At 35.8% G+C, this 12,954-nt stretch overlaps 1 protein-coding gene across 1 annotated transcript in view; it reads right to left on the bottom strand.

Moving 5' to 3' along the window:
• The window catches only part of LOC140160626 (phosphatidylinositol 3,4,5-trisphosphate 3-phosphatase TPTE2-like), a 95,394-nt gene that overhangs the window by 74,994 nt on the left and 7,446 nt on the right, over nucleotides 1–12,954 (bottom strand). Inside the window, exons 4-6 of the mRNA XM_072183877.1 lie at nucleotides 11,245–11,406; nucleotides 4,324–4,443; nucleotides 2,597–2,687 (exon numbers count right to left, since the gene is read on the bottom strand). Of these exons, the coding sequence (XP_072039978.1) occupies nucleotides 2,597–2,687; nucleotides 4,324–4,443; nucleotides 11,245–11,406 (373 nt within the window). The remainder of the gene's footprint in view (nucleotides 1–2,596; nucleotides 2,688–4,323; nucleotides 4,444–11,244; nucleotides 11,407–12,954) is intronic.

The raw sequence follows: 12,954 nt of genomic DNA, 5'->3' as shown, positions 1-12,954 counted from the left end.
GTTGTCACCGAAAGTTGCCCCATTGACTTGAAATACAGAGACAAATTTAACCAAAATTTGCGGTGTAACACAAAGTCAATGGGTTGCTACAAGGTGCGCAAAGCAAGCTTGAACCAGTAACCAAGGTGACAGTGTCATACCCAGACAGATAACTAAAGTAATACTACTTTAAAAAGCCAAAGAGAACCATGCATATCAACAAATAAACATATCAACATAGGCATAGGAGAGAAAACCCCAAGAGTCAAATGAAGCCTTACTAAACAAGTCTAAAATAGCAACATATTGAAAATGTAGCCCCAAAACCTGACATTTTCAACCACTCCCAAAGTGCCTTGTAAACACTATCTTGCATTTGTGAATCTTCCTGTACTTTCTTCCACAAACTTCTTACTTTACACTGTAGGCCTACTTCAGAAGGTTGATTTTGAGTCGACATATTAATTAATGTGCAAATGAATTCTGTCCATGCACCATCAAAGAGCATTGGCTTGTGGCCAAATAACACACTTACGTCTTTTACTAGGAAGAGCAATACAGACATACGGCTGAGGCAATGGCGGTGTCAGGAATTGGGGGAATTGGGCAATTTTGGATCAGAATAGGATTATTTCTGCCAAAATAGGCGATTTGGGCCCAAAATACTGGATTTTTTTAGATTGTTTGTCTTGACTGCATGGAGGGGGGGGGGACAAAGAAAAAGCTGGAAGGGGACAAATGTTGACAAAAGCCAATGGTGATGGGCTGTCGATAACAAAACTTGTGAATGAAAAATAAATTTAAAAAAATTCTATTGTCGACATAAGACTTCTTGATCATGACACAGGTACACCTGCATACAAAACAATTCCCTTCCCTGCCATCAAATATAATTTAAAACTCTTCCACTTACAGAGTAATATGTAGGTGACTGACAAACCATCTGATATTAATAACATAATAAACAAGCAGTGTGACTTGTAATTACTACAATAATGATTCATCTATTGCAAATTAAATATGTGGTTTGTAAATATGTTTACAGCCCTTTTGACCTGTTTGATCTTGGTCATCCATTTTTTAAGTATTTGGATATACTTCAGAACTGAAGATTTGAAATGGTCACAAATGTGTTATACATGTATACATGTACATAATGCTGCAATGTACATAAAGAATAACTTGATTGTATAATTGCAAAAAGCAATTTCTTCATGAATGCTCTTTTTGTTTTTTATCATTTCTCTTTACAAGCATTGAATGAACAAATCAATCGCCATCGCTTCAGCAAAAATGTTGTCACTTTTCAAGTTGAACAATTTTACAACTCGCTAGCAATGTCACTACACATAAAATAAACTGCCTTATCAATGCTTATTCATTTTACAAGCTCAAGGGAATGTATCATTTTACAAAAGTATCGCTTTACAAAAGTGATACAATATTACAAATATATTCAATTTTAGGTACAGGTTTCGGAATATATACAGACTGTAACAATAAAAATTATACAATTGTAATTTCGCTTCTCAGAAACAAATAAAAGAGATCATGGTAACAATGTTATATGCAGTCGAATCAATAACATCTTGGCTAACAGAAAAACTTGTTTTTTTTTACTATTTCGGACTCAAACACTATGCGCAATTGACTAAATCATCCAGAAAACAAGTTGGGCCACTTTTGACATTTATGCGTATATCAAGATTGCATTGCGTAAATGACTTTCATGATTAGTAATTGCATTTTTGCTTTTCAGAAAAAATAAAAGGGATCATGGTGTAAATTCGATATGCAGTAGAATCATTAATATCTTGGCTATCAGAAAAACCTTACTTGGTGTCTTTCGTAGTTCAGGTTCAATCGCATGGTAACAAAAGAGGCAATGATGGACTATGTGTGGCGGTACTGACCACTTTCACTTTGTGGTGGTACCGACTTTGTCAGAGAAATCTTTGAAACCAGGAAGTGAACTATAAAAATAAAGGATTTGAGCCTGTCAACATTATCTTGAGAAATGAAGCCTCTCAAGCCAAGTTAAAATATTCTCAAGTTAAAATTGAAAATAGCCTCTCCAGCCAGTTATAATATTCTTATTTCACAATGTTCACAACTGTGTAGCTTTCCGAGAAAGCATGTTAACCAGTGATGCAAGCAAGAGAGGAAGGTGACAACTCTCTAGTTCGAAGGTACCCTAGTCTGAAGGCGCCTTAATCCGAAAGTTCGCTAGTCCGAACACGTAATTTACCATTCGCTAGTCCGAATACTGAAAAAGGTTTGCTAGTCCGAATATTGGGCTCTCTAGTCCGAGGGGTCGCTAGTCCGAATAATAAATAAGGTACTCGATAAGGCTCGCTAACCCTAACCCTAACCCTGACCCTAAACCTCAACCCTAACCCTTATTCTATATTCGGACTAGAGATCCTTTGGATAAGCGAACTTAATTTGGTTTTCGGACTAGCGACCCTTCGGACTAGAGAACTTTCGGACTAGCAACCCTTCAGACTATTCGAGAGAAGTCACAGAGAGGAAGTGGTACCCTGACCCATTTCAGTGCCAAACAGCTGCTATTATGTCATTGACATGAGGCAGCCAAATAGGTTTATATTATACTTACCAGTCTTCTAGATGCTTTGGAGACATGCCGCCTCTCACTGATGATACGACAGAATAGAAACACTCTCATGAAACGAAACACAACTACTAACCTGTAAACAAGAAAAGTATACAAAAAGGAAAGAAAACGAATTGCTTCAAGGTGGGGGTAGTGGTACGTGCAAATCCTGCAAAGCGTGTACTACATGAAACTACATTCGAGTGCAATTATACAATATTTATACACTCTGTGTATTTTCTAACAGTTTTTTTGATCGGCTATGTGGCACTAAGAGTGTATGAAAATATAATATGTAAAAGAGTGAAAAACTCACTCCCCAAAAGAGTGATTCACTTATAAAACCAATCAAAAATGAGTGAAATGTGTTTTTTTAACTTTAAAACCACTCAAAAAAGAGTGAAAACCACTCTAAAAGAGTGAATTGCAGCTCGTTCAAGGAGTTAAATGAAGGACAACACATTTTTAGAGTTGTCCTTCATTTAATTCCTTGAAAGAGTTAAAACTCACTCTTTAAAAAAAAATGCATTCCTGGGATGCGTTTTGATGTGATCTCTTCTTGTGCATGCAAATGGCATCGCGTCATCAGCACCCTGTACATGCATATGGTTTCGCGTCATCAGCACCCTATACGAACACGCACTATAATGCACTTACAAAAAACGCCTCAATAAGCGATCATTTCCCGAATGCGGATTCGAGTGCTGTATAGACACTTTCTACTATGGATGCGCATCTCGGGAGATAGCATTAAGACGTTTTAATGTTGATCTCACTCTCATGTGGGGTCACCCAATATAAACACTAGGCCAACTTATCAAGATATCATTTCAATTTTTTTTTTCAAACTCAACTGGCTTGGATTTGTCACAATTGCAGACAGTGAAAATCAAGAAACTAACACCTAGCAATACACAGTATAATTGACAAGTTAGGTCATCAGCAATGAACCAATGCTTTGAACTGAACTGAGACCATAGGGATGAGCTTGAGGAAATGAATTGCTTTATCACTAGTGAGTTTCCCAGCCTTCCTTATTACCTTGATATGTGCTGATTGATACAAATACACTGGACTCACTGTACACACAATGAGGCAACAAAAAGTTGGATTGCCCTTAAAGCTTCAAAGTCAAGGTCGGTCGGTCTGTCGATTATATGCTTTCCTTTTTTAAAATTTTGTCACATACGGACCATATTAAAAAATGCAAGTTCCCTGCAAATATAAGGAACTATATGGTTTGTCCAGTGTTGAATTTTGATCAACTTCGTCAAAAATGGTTAAAAATTCAAGTGAAATTAGGCTTTTTTTATGATTATTTTTAAGTTCAATAACTTACATTCAACAAGCATGCCTCCAAAGTTGACTTCAATCTGTGAAGTATGAGTTTTCGTACCCATCATACTCAAAGGTCATTCTATCTGTATGTAGAGCCTATTGGGGGTCAAATAACTGTGCACTGACAGATGAGCATGTTTCAGTTCCTACAGTTGATTTTTTATTTCTTCCGTGGTCCAGGTATGCGCTGGCGATCGACGATCACACTGAAGTGGCGAGGTCTCCTCCCCTTATACGCACTGACAACCAATAGGTAAACCGTCTTGTTGTCAAGACCGTTGAACAGCCAATCACAACTAGACTGTTTATCACCAGTGTGTTTACACTCAGGATACGCACAGCCACGACCATGGAAGAAATAAAAAATTAACTGTAGTCCATGCAGTACTTACTTTCCTAAGTCTGAATTAGAGCCTGTGAAGTCAGCTACGACATAGACTACAGTAACGGAACCTGTCAACGCCACAATGAATAGATCCAACAGATCAAACGGGTTCTTGAAGAATGGTTTTCTGAAAAGAAATAACAAAAATATTAATTAAAGCAATAATGTAACATTTCTGACCAATTTCAATTTTTTTTTAATTTCTCCAAAACAAGATAAAATGATATTACATTTTTTTTACTATCTATCACTTATGATCCCTTTTCATTTTGACCCAAAGCGTGCCTAGATCGTGAATGTGTGTATCAGCAAATGTGATTGTTGTTGTTTTTTTGGTTTATTTTTAATATCAGATTTTGTCACAATTACAGCACCATATTTTAGGCTTTATTTCTCATAAGATATTTAGTTCAAAGTACTTTTGTGAGAATCAAATTGTCAAGAACAATCAAGAGCAGGCACATACCACCCGGGGTACTCAGTACAAAAGACCATACGGGGACGTGCCGCAAACATGGGTAGCATTTTCGGCCTTCTGGTATATCAATGACCTTTTCAAAGCCTATTTTGGTATATGAATGGGTCCTTTTTTCAAAATTTTCTCAATTTTTTCGGAAAACAGCCCAATTTTTCCTTAATCTAGCCAAAATTTTCCCAAAATTTTGGGAAAATTTGTAAAAACTAAGACAATTTTGGTTAAATTCGGCCGAAAATTTTGACTTTTGGTATATCAATGGGTCCAAATTTCTTGAAAATTTGGTATATTTATGGGTCCACTTCCAAAATCTCAGCGGCACGTCCCTACCAAAACCAAACTTGAGTACCCCCCCCCCCCGGCATACCACAAGATCCTGGAGTTCTCCAGGCCCTGTGCAGGTGCACAGGGCCTGCACAGGATTTATTGCGGGGTTGCTGCACTTCCAAAAAGTAGACTTGCATCTAGATTATTCATAAAAAGTGGACTTTTTGTGGACTTTTCCGATGCCTTATCAACACAAAGGGGGCCTTTTGTCATTTTGTCTCTCACTTTTGGACCTTTGTGTCTTTAAATAAAACTTTTAAAAAAAAAGTCAGGGTCAGGCCTATTTTAGGGTAGTTCGGGTTTCGCCAATCAAACAATTTTTTAGGACTTACTTGGGATCAAACACCATTATTTTCAATACACATAATAAACTTTCAAAAAAGAATGACTCAATATAAGTTGGTTGGTCAGATAGACCACAGACCCTATATTTAAGAAATAAAGGGTAATGCATGATCCTTTACGAAAATAATGTGTCCGAGGCAGTAAAAGCGTAAATAATGGGTGAGGCGCAGCCGAACCCATTATTTAAACGATTTTACTGCCGAGGACACATTATTTGCGTGTAAAGGATAATGCTGCACCCTTTATTTCTATTCTATTACCACAAAATAGTGCAATTTAAAGAGAAAATATCACATTTTTTGCCCAAATATTTCAAGTTGTTTACCTCAAGGTGTAGCGCCTACTGGTAGCCAAAGCGTATGCACATTCCAATAACACAACCTAACATTCCATTCTCCCCTATAAGCAGGTATGCACATACAATAACACGCCCCTGGCATTCCATTCTCCCCTACATAAGCAGGTGTGCTGTGCGCTTTGCTGTGCGCTGTGATGATATAAGAACATTAAGTTTGTTGCCCTTGACACTTTATCGCCAATTAATGGTCTGTCACGTGACGCGTTTCAACAAATCACAGTGCGCGATTTTGAATAATGGGTCGTGGAGGTAATAGAATTAGGGATAAGGTCTGTGAATAAACCTGGTTTCTACCATGACTTCCCCTCGACCAGTTTACACATACATTGATTTCCCCCTTGATTAAATCATGATTCAGATTTCATTTTATACAGAAAATGTATTTATTTGGACATATAATTTCCTTTCAGTGTAACTCTCAGGAGGAAAGTTATCAAGTTTATAAAAGCATACATTGCAGAAGTGGTTATAAATTTGTATTTTCACAAGTTTGACTTTTTGGAAATTGTGTGAAGTTGATTTCACAGAATTTATGAAAAGTATGTACGTTAATGTAACTGATATAAAAAAATATATTTTAGAGTGTTGTTATTTTTGTGCCTGCACACCCACTTGCAAAATTTGCGAAAACCATCGCAATAATAATAATATTATTTTTAGGATGTTTGCCAAAACCTACTTTATAGCGGGAAATTTTCGCATGGTTTTTTTTTTTGTGCTTTTCGCAGCTAATTTCGGAACTGTAAATTTAAAAGCCTGCAAAAATATTTTTTACCCATTACCCATAGGTTTGTATGTGTAACTGTTAACTTTTTGTAATCGCAAATATAAGAAAACACTCCAAACAGTTCAAACTACAAAAAATTAATACTGTGAAATATAAAAATATCAAGTTTTACACTATCAATTTCATGTTGGGTTTTTTAGAGTGAATGGTGTCTGCATTTTTAAAATAGTACTCTGCTGTTGTTAGGAATGGCATTGCTGAGGTTATACAGGGGTGGTTAGGGTTAAGGGAATCGTTTTTTTGGTTTTTTTTATAGTTTGAAGTAATCCGGTGAGCACTATAAGAATTGCCTTTCTACACTAAAACTTGCACATGCAGACACCATGTTTACAAACATTCTGTCTGTAAGGGATGAAATCAAAACTCGACCAGCGGTTGACCGCTGATTCCGGGCGGATTCGTCCGGTTTAAGCCGGTCTCTAATATTCTAAACAATGGAACACGGTGTAACCGCCAGTCAACCGGCAGTCGAGTTTTGATTTAATTCCTAACACATTCAATTGCATGTCCCCACATAGATATTGCAAATGATAAAACTAGAATTATGTATTTTGTAATTAAGGTGGCCCCACACAAAGGTATGTAAATAATATGCAATATGCAAATACGCTCATTAATATTCATAAATATGCAAATAACATGCCACAAAACTATGCAGCACATTAGGCCACTAAATACTATCACAATACCAAGTTAGAAGTTGATCGGTTATTGCGGTTAAGCTGCAGAGTGGATTAATGAAAATGTACAAAATGTAGGCAATGTATGCAAGTAAGCTCATTAATATTCATAAATATGCAAATAACATGACACAAAACAATACAGCACACCAGGCAAACAATTTTAAAAATGGAATGCTTCCTTTAAGTTTAAATGAAGCGAAGGGGACGGACAACTAGTCCTACACCACTCCTTGACTCATATATTTATAGCTCTTCAGCCTGTTCTGACTAAAAATACTACATATAATTGCTACTAATAGGCTGCATCATTATTCCACAGCAATCTGTCTTCAGATGTTCCGATATAGGAAATATATTCTCTGAATCAGCCTCTAACAACAGAACTCTAGAGGCCCAATCTATATGTGATAAGATCAAATGCGATGTGTATAACTTATCGCCAAAATGATTTCCCCCGGATTGATTTCAAGATACGACCAAAAGTATGCCAGTTGAGGTTTTATTGAATTACATTGTGGTCTGAGAGATGCAAATTTTCTGCATATTAATTTTTTGAGACTGTTAAGTGGGAAAGAACTAGCACTTTAAAGTATGACAAATTTATGTAATGTGACAATTAGCAACTGAATATGCTTGATCTTGTCCCAATTATTCACTACAAAGCCATGGTTTCACTTGTAAGGTAAAGGACGAACAGCCATGTTATATGAAGTGGTTTTGTAAAGGAAATCAGAGTTGTTTAAAAACAAATCACAATTTTATTAACGAAACCATTACAAATGTATTGTGTCATATCAACAAATAGTATCACAAAGGCAAACTCTCAATGATAAGCAAGCACTCTCGAAATTGCCTTTCCAGAACTGAGCTGTGGAAATGACCAAAAAAATGCATATTACATCCTTCGATAACTAGGCCTATATGTTTTATATTATTTCACCATCTGAAACATTTTAAGTACCAACATGACAACACTTAAAGCAAACATTGTTTCTTAGCAACAGGGTAATGAGTTTATTAAAAACAGTTTACAAGTCAATAGTTTAGCAAATAATTTGATATTTCCTTGCGATCACCTATACAAGGCCTACCAAAAATAATGTTTTTTGTTTCCATGTAACATGCAGTGGCGGGGGGGGGGGCAAAATCACCAAATTTTGCGCAAAATTGCCGCAAAAAGTGGACTTATTTGCAATTTTTACAAAACTTCTTCCAAGTTTGCAAAATACAGCCTGTTTTATGAATATGGAATGTTAAACTTTGATTCCCAATTAGGTCAAACTAAACTAGAATTTTGCAATTCTCGACTTACGTGGTTCTAGATGCAAAGTGTCGGCCTCAATCCCTCCACCTTGACGCACATCATTTTAACCGGTGCAATTTCATTTGACCCCAAAATAACCTTCACATTATTTGCATCGCTAAAGTGGCCATTCCCACCAAATTTCATAGGCCTGCAGCAGTCTACGGCAATTTGACCCCGAATTACCTGAAAATGACCTTGACATTTTTGTCTTGTTTCAGTGGTCATTCCCACCAAATTTCATGAACCTGCGACAATCTATGGCGATTTGACCCCCCCATTTGACCTCAGTGACCTCGACAAAAATTAGAATTGTATATTTCATCAGGCAAAACAAGACAATATTTATTTAATCCAAAAATATAAGTGATGTATTATTCTGGAATCGGGAGTACTTCTGTTTTTCCTACAGTGTTAATAATAAGCTCTTAGAGAATTATTTATTGTGAGAGTTATTATTATAGATGTTAAACAACACATAAAATTAAGAAATTATAGTTTAAAATATCCCCTGAACATGATTTGCATCTTCCTGGGAGTGTCTGCCACATTCCTTTAATTATAGGTTAATATCGTGTGGTTAGGTGTCTCTATGGGAACTAAATCTTGAGCAAATCTCAGAAATTTTCTGCAAGTTTTGTTCAACGTTACTAACTACGGGTATTTTTAAAAGCTTTTCTGGCTACGAAAGTAAAATACCATTTGAATGCAATAATCCGTGAATTACACTACGGTATTTCTCTCTATCAAAATCATTTGAAAGAGGAAGAAAACTAGATATTTTTCCCACCAAAAATGGGTGTTAATCATCTTCAATCCTTTTTATAATTTTTTTTAATTTTCTTCTCTAGAGCTTACCATATTCATTTTATTAAATTCTAATCAAATTTTTTGATCCTTAGTCTCCCAAACCAGGATGAAATCATATCAAACTTAATGGTATTCATCCTGCTATAATTGGCTCCATATCTAAGGATCCATGACTAAAATTTACCAGCCAAATTTGGGTACATGGATATATCAATCACCTGCATGCATGTACTTTGTCATAAAATTTCACTAGGATATTCTCATCTGTCCAGGCATAGTTCTATAACCCCAATACGAGTGTATTTGCATAGAACGACCTTTGCATACTCCATTACCTTGAGGTCAAATTTTGAACTTTTATTGTATGGAGGTTAATGAACAGTGCCATTGGGGATGAGAGTATTTGGGCTCATAGAGTGTTTGACCAGAGAAGATATTTTACACTTCCCATAATGCATTTCTCTCATTTTAATTTTCTGTATTGATTTGCAATCCAGTTTAACATGGGTCAATATTGACAAAAGGTATTGCAATGAACTAAACGCATCCAAGTACTGCAAATTATGCATTACTATCAACCCGTGTTTAGCCAGTCTATTCTCTACTTGAAAACAAAGGGAACTTGTACAAAGAAATAGGAGTGTTATTTGATGTCATGAGGTGATGTATACCATGTTGCAAAGGATTCTGGGAAGGGTAAGATATCTATTCTGGTGTTAGCCTCTCTAAAAAAATTCTGTGAGACATTTTGCACCTGCTCATGAACAAGTCCAGATTAAAATAAATAAATAAATAAATAGATAAATAAAAGACCACCAGGCATTTCCGTGGGTATATGGTATGGTGGATATGGGTATGAGGCCCACACTATGATACAAATGGGTATTTGGTGAAACAAAATTATATCAAGACTTGGATCTTTGGGTGAAAAGTTTTACACATAGTTCAGGAGATCATTGGCGAGAGTATAATTTTGATAGAAAATGAAGATCTGTTCTTTTAAAACATTCCTACTGAGACTCATTGATTCTACATAAGCTGCACTTACTGATTTATCCCCAAGATTTATCAGAACATATTTTTATGAATGAACTAGAAGTGCAATGAGTGTGTAGCAAGTGTAAAATATACAAATGTTGGTTAAAATGTTATTATGTATATATGTTGAAATGTATAGCTTATAAAACATCACCCTCATAACAAAACTGCCTAAGTCATTATGGAATACATGTCTTTTGAAGTATTTCACAAGTTTTGAAGAATGCGGCTGGAAATTTGACTGATTATGTGTTTATTACTCAGAAAAACAAAATTGCAAATGAGAAACATGTAAGAATGACTTAGGCAGTTTTGTTATGAGGGTGACGATAATATCAGTCCCGGGGGGGTTGGTAGGGACGTGCCGCCGAGAATTTGAAAGTGGACCCATAAATATACCAATTTTTCAAGAAAATTGGACCCATTGATATACCAAAAGTCCAAATTTTCGGCCAAATTTAACCCAAATTGTCTTAGTTTTTACAAATTTTCCCAAAATTAGATTAACGACAAATTGGGCTATTTTACGAAAACTTTGAAAAAAGACGGCATTCATAAACCGAAATAGGCTTTGAAAAAGGGGTCATCCAAAAGGCTGAAAATGCTACCCATGTTTGCGGCCCTGTATGGTCATTTGTACTGAGTACCCCGGATATCAGTAAGCCTTGAATCGAAGGTGCCCTAGATAAAAGTGGTCATAATAAACGGCTGTGTATCATGGTTATACTCTCATTTTAATTATTATTTTTCTTGATTTAATACCTCTAAAAAATTTTTCATTTCAATTATTTTCCATACTTACCCTTTTCCAAATATTCTCAAAGAAATTTCTATGAAGAAGTAACACCATATCAACACCGATATGATATCGTAAATTTCCATGCCAACTTTCTCTTTGGGATCTACGATGATGTCGATCAGCACAATGGTGATATCAATAAATACTAACAAAATGCCAACCAATCTGTAAATAAATCATGACAGAAACCTTAAGTTATTAATCTAATTATCATATTACTGTAGATCATGTCTGGTTAATTCTATAATTTTTTCACGGCTTGATTTCTGCAATTCCATCTTAAGTGGCAGGTATCACTGCTGATCAACGTATCAACCATCTCCAACAAATTCAAAATTGTGCTGCCCATCTTATTGTCAAGAAAAGAAAGCATGAGCATATTACACCAATCCTCATCGAGCTTCAATGGCTGCCCATCGAATTATGCATCCAATTAAAACTTGCTGTTCTGGCTTTTCATCACTTTGGTGGCAATTTACCACTATATACCTGTCATCTGTGCTTTGTACTTATCAAACTTCCCACTCCCATCAATCATCCTCTGAAAAATTACTCAAAATTTCTCGGGTTAACCTAAAATCAGCCAGTGAATGATCATTTCATTTTGCTGCTCCAACTATTTAGAACTCGCTTCCAAACAACCTTCATAGTATCCCCACACTTTCTCAATTTAAAAGCCAGCTAATAAAACCCATCTCTTTCGCCAAGGTTTTCCAGAATCACACAATTAATTGCTTTTTGTTTGTTTGTCTTTTTCATGTTTTTGCACACTCCAAGTTCCTCAGAAGGTTTTGTGCTTTAAAAGAACCATTTATTATTATTATTATTACTATCATTATTATTATTATTATTATTATTATTATTATTATTATTATTAGATGACCTGAATGTTCATCAACAAAGGCAAGGGACTGGTATATTGATATGCTTGAGTGAACTGTGTACAATCCCTATTATTAGATGACCTGAATGTTCATCAACAAAGGCAAGGGACTGGTATATTGATATGCTTGAGTGAACTGTGTACAATCCCTACACCGTTCAATAGCCTTATTGTGATGTTGCAGGAGTTAAACGCACAGGTCCTGAATAAATATGATGCGCATCCTGCCAGGCAAGCAACAATGGGAATTGCCGACAAACTTCCGATGATGATAATCCATGTTTTTGTTTACACCATCTGAACAAAATGTAAACACAACATATCTGGAGCGTTAAATTTGACATCAAGAAAAAATACGAGCCTTTTTCTGATACCAAAATCTGTTGAGGAAAAATAGGGGATCAGGCTGTTGATCTGGTCAAACACCTTACATGTATCATGATGCAGTCATGTCTACAGTAGAATTCATCTCGACCTTTGCAGGACTTAAACCCCATTAAAAGCTATTAAACCAAGATAACACTCATTGAAGCAGCTCAACTGATTAAATCAGATCTTCTCTGGTTGTGCACAAGTGTCTGTTTTCAATGTGCGACATCGCAATAAAAGCTGGTATTATAGCTTCAGTTGGGTAACCGATTATAAAGGAAGCGAAAGGAAACAATGGTATGTGTACCATTGTTCACGAAATGAGACAAAGACCTGCTTTTTGTTAACCAGCATTCTTCAAAATGAGCAACATAATGATTGTTGACTTAACACGGTTTGAAAATAATTTCTTCATATTTTTTTTTTTTTTTTTCGTTTACATATCCTTCCTAAAACACAAA

Source organism: Amphiura filiformis, chromosome 9 (assembly GCF_039555335.1).
Source record: "Amphiura filiformis chromosome 9, Afil_fr2py, whole genome shotgun sequence".
NCBI lineage: Eukaryota > Metazoa > Echinodermata > Ophiuroidea > Amphilepidida > Amphiuridae > Amphiura > Amphiura filiformis.
This window is presented reverse-complemented; position numbering and strand designations above follow the sequence as displayed.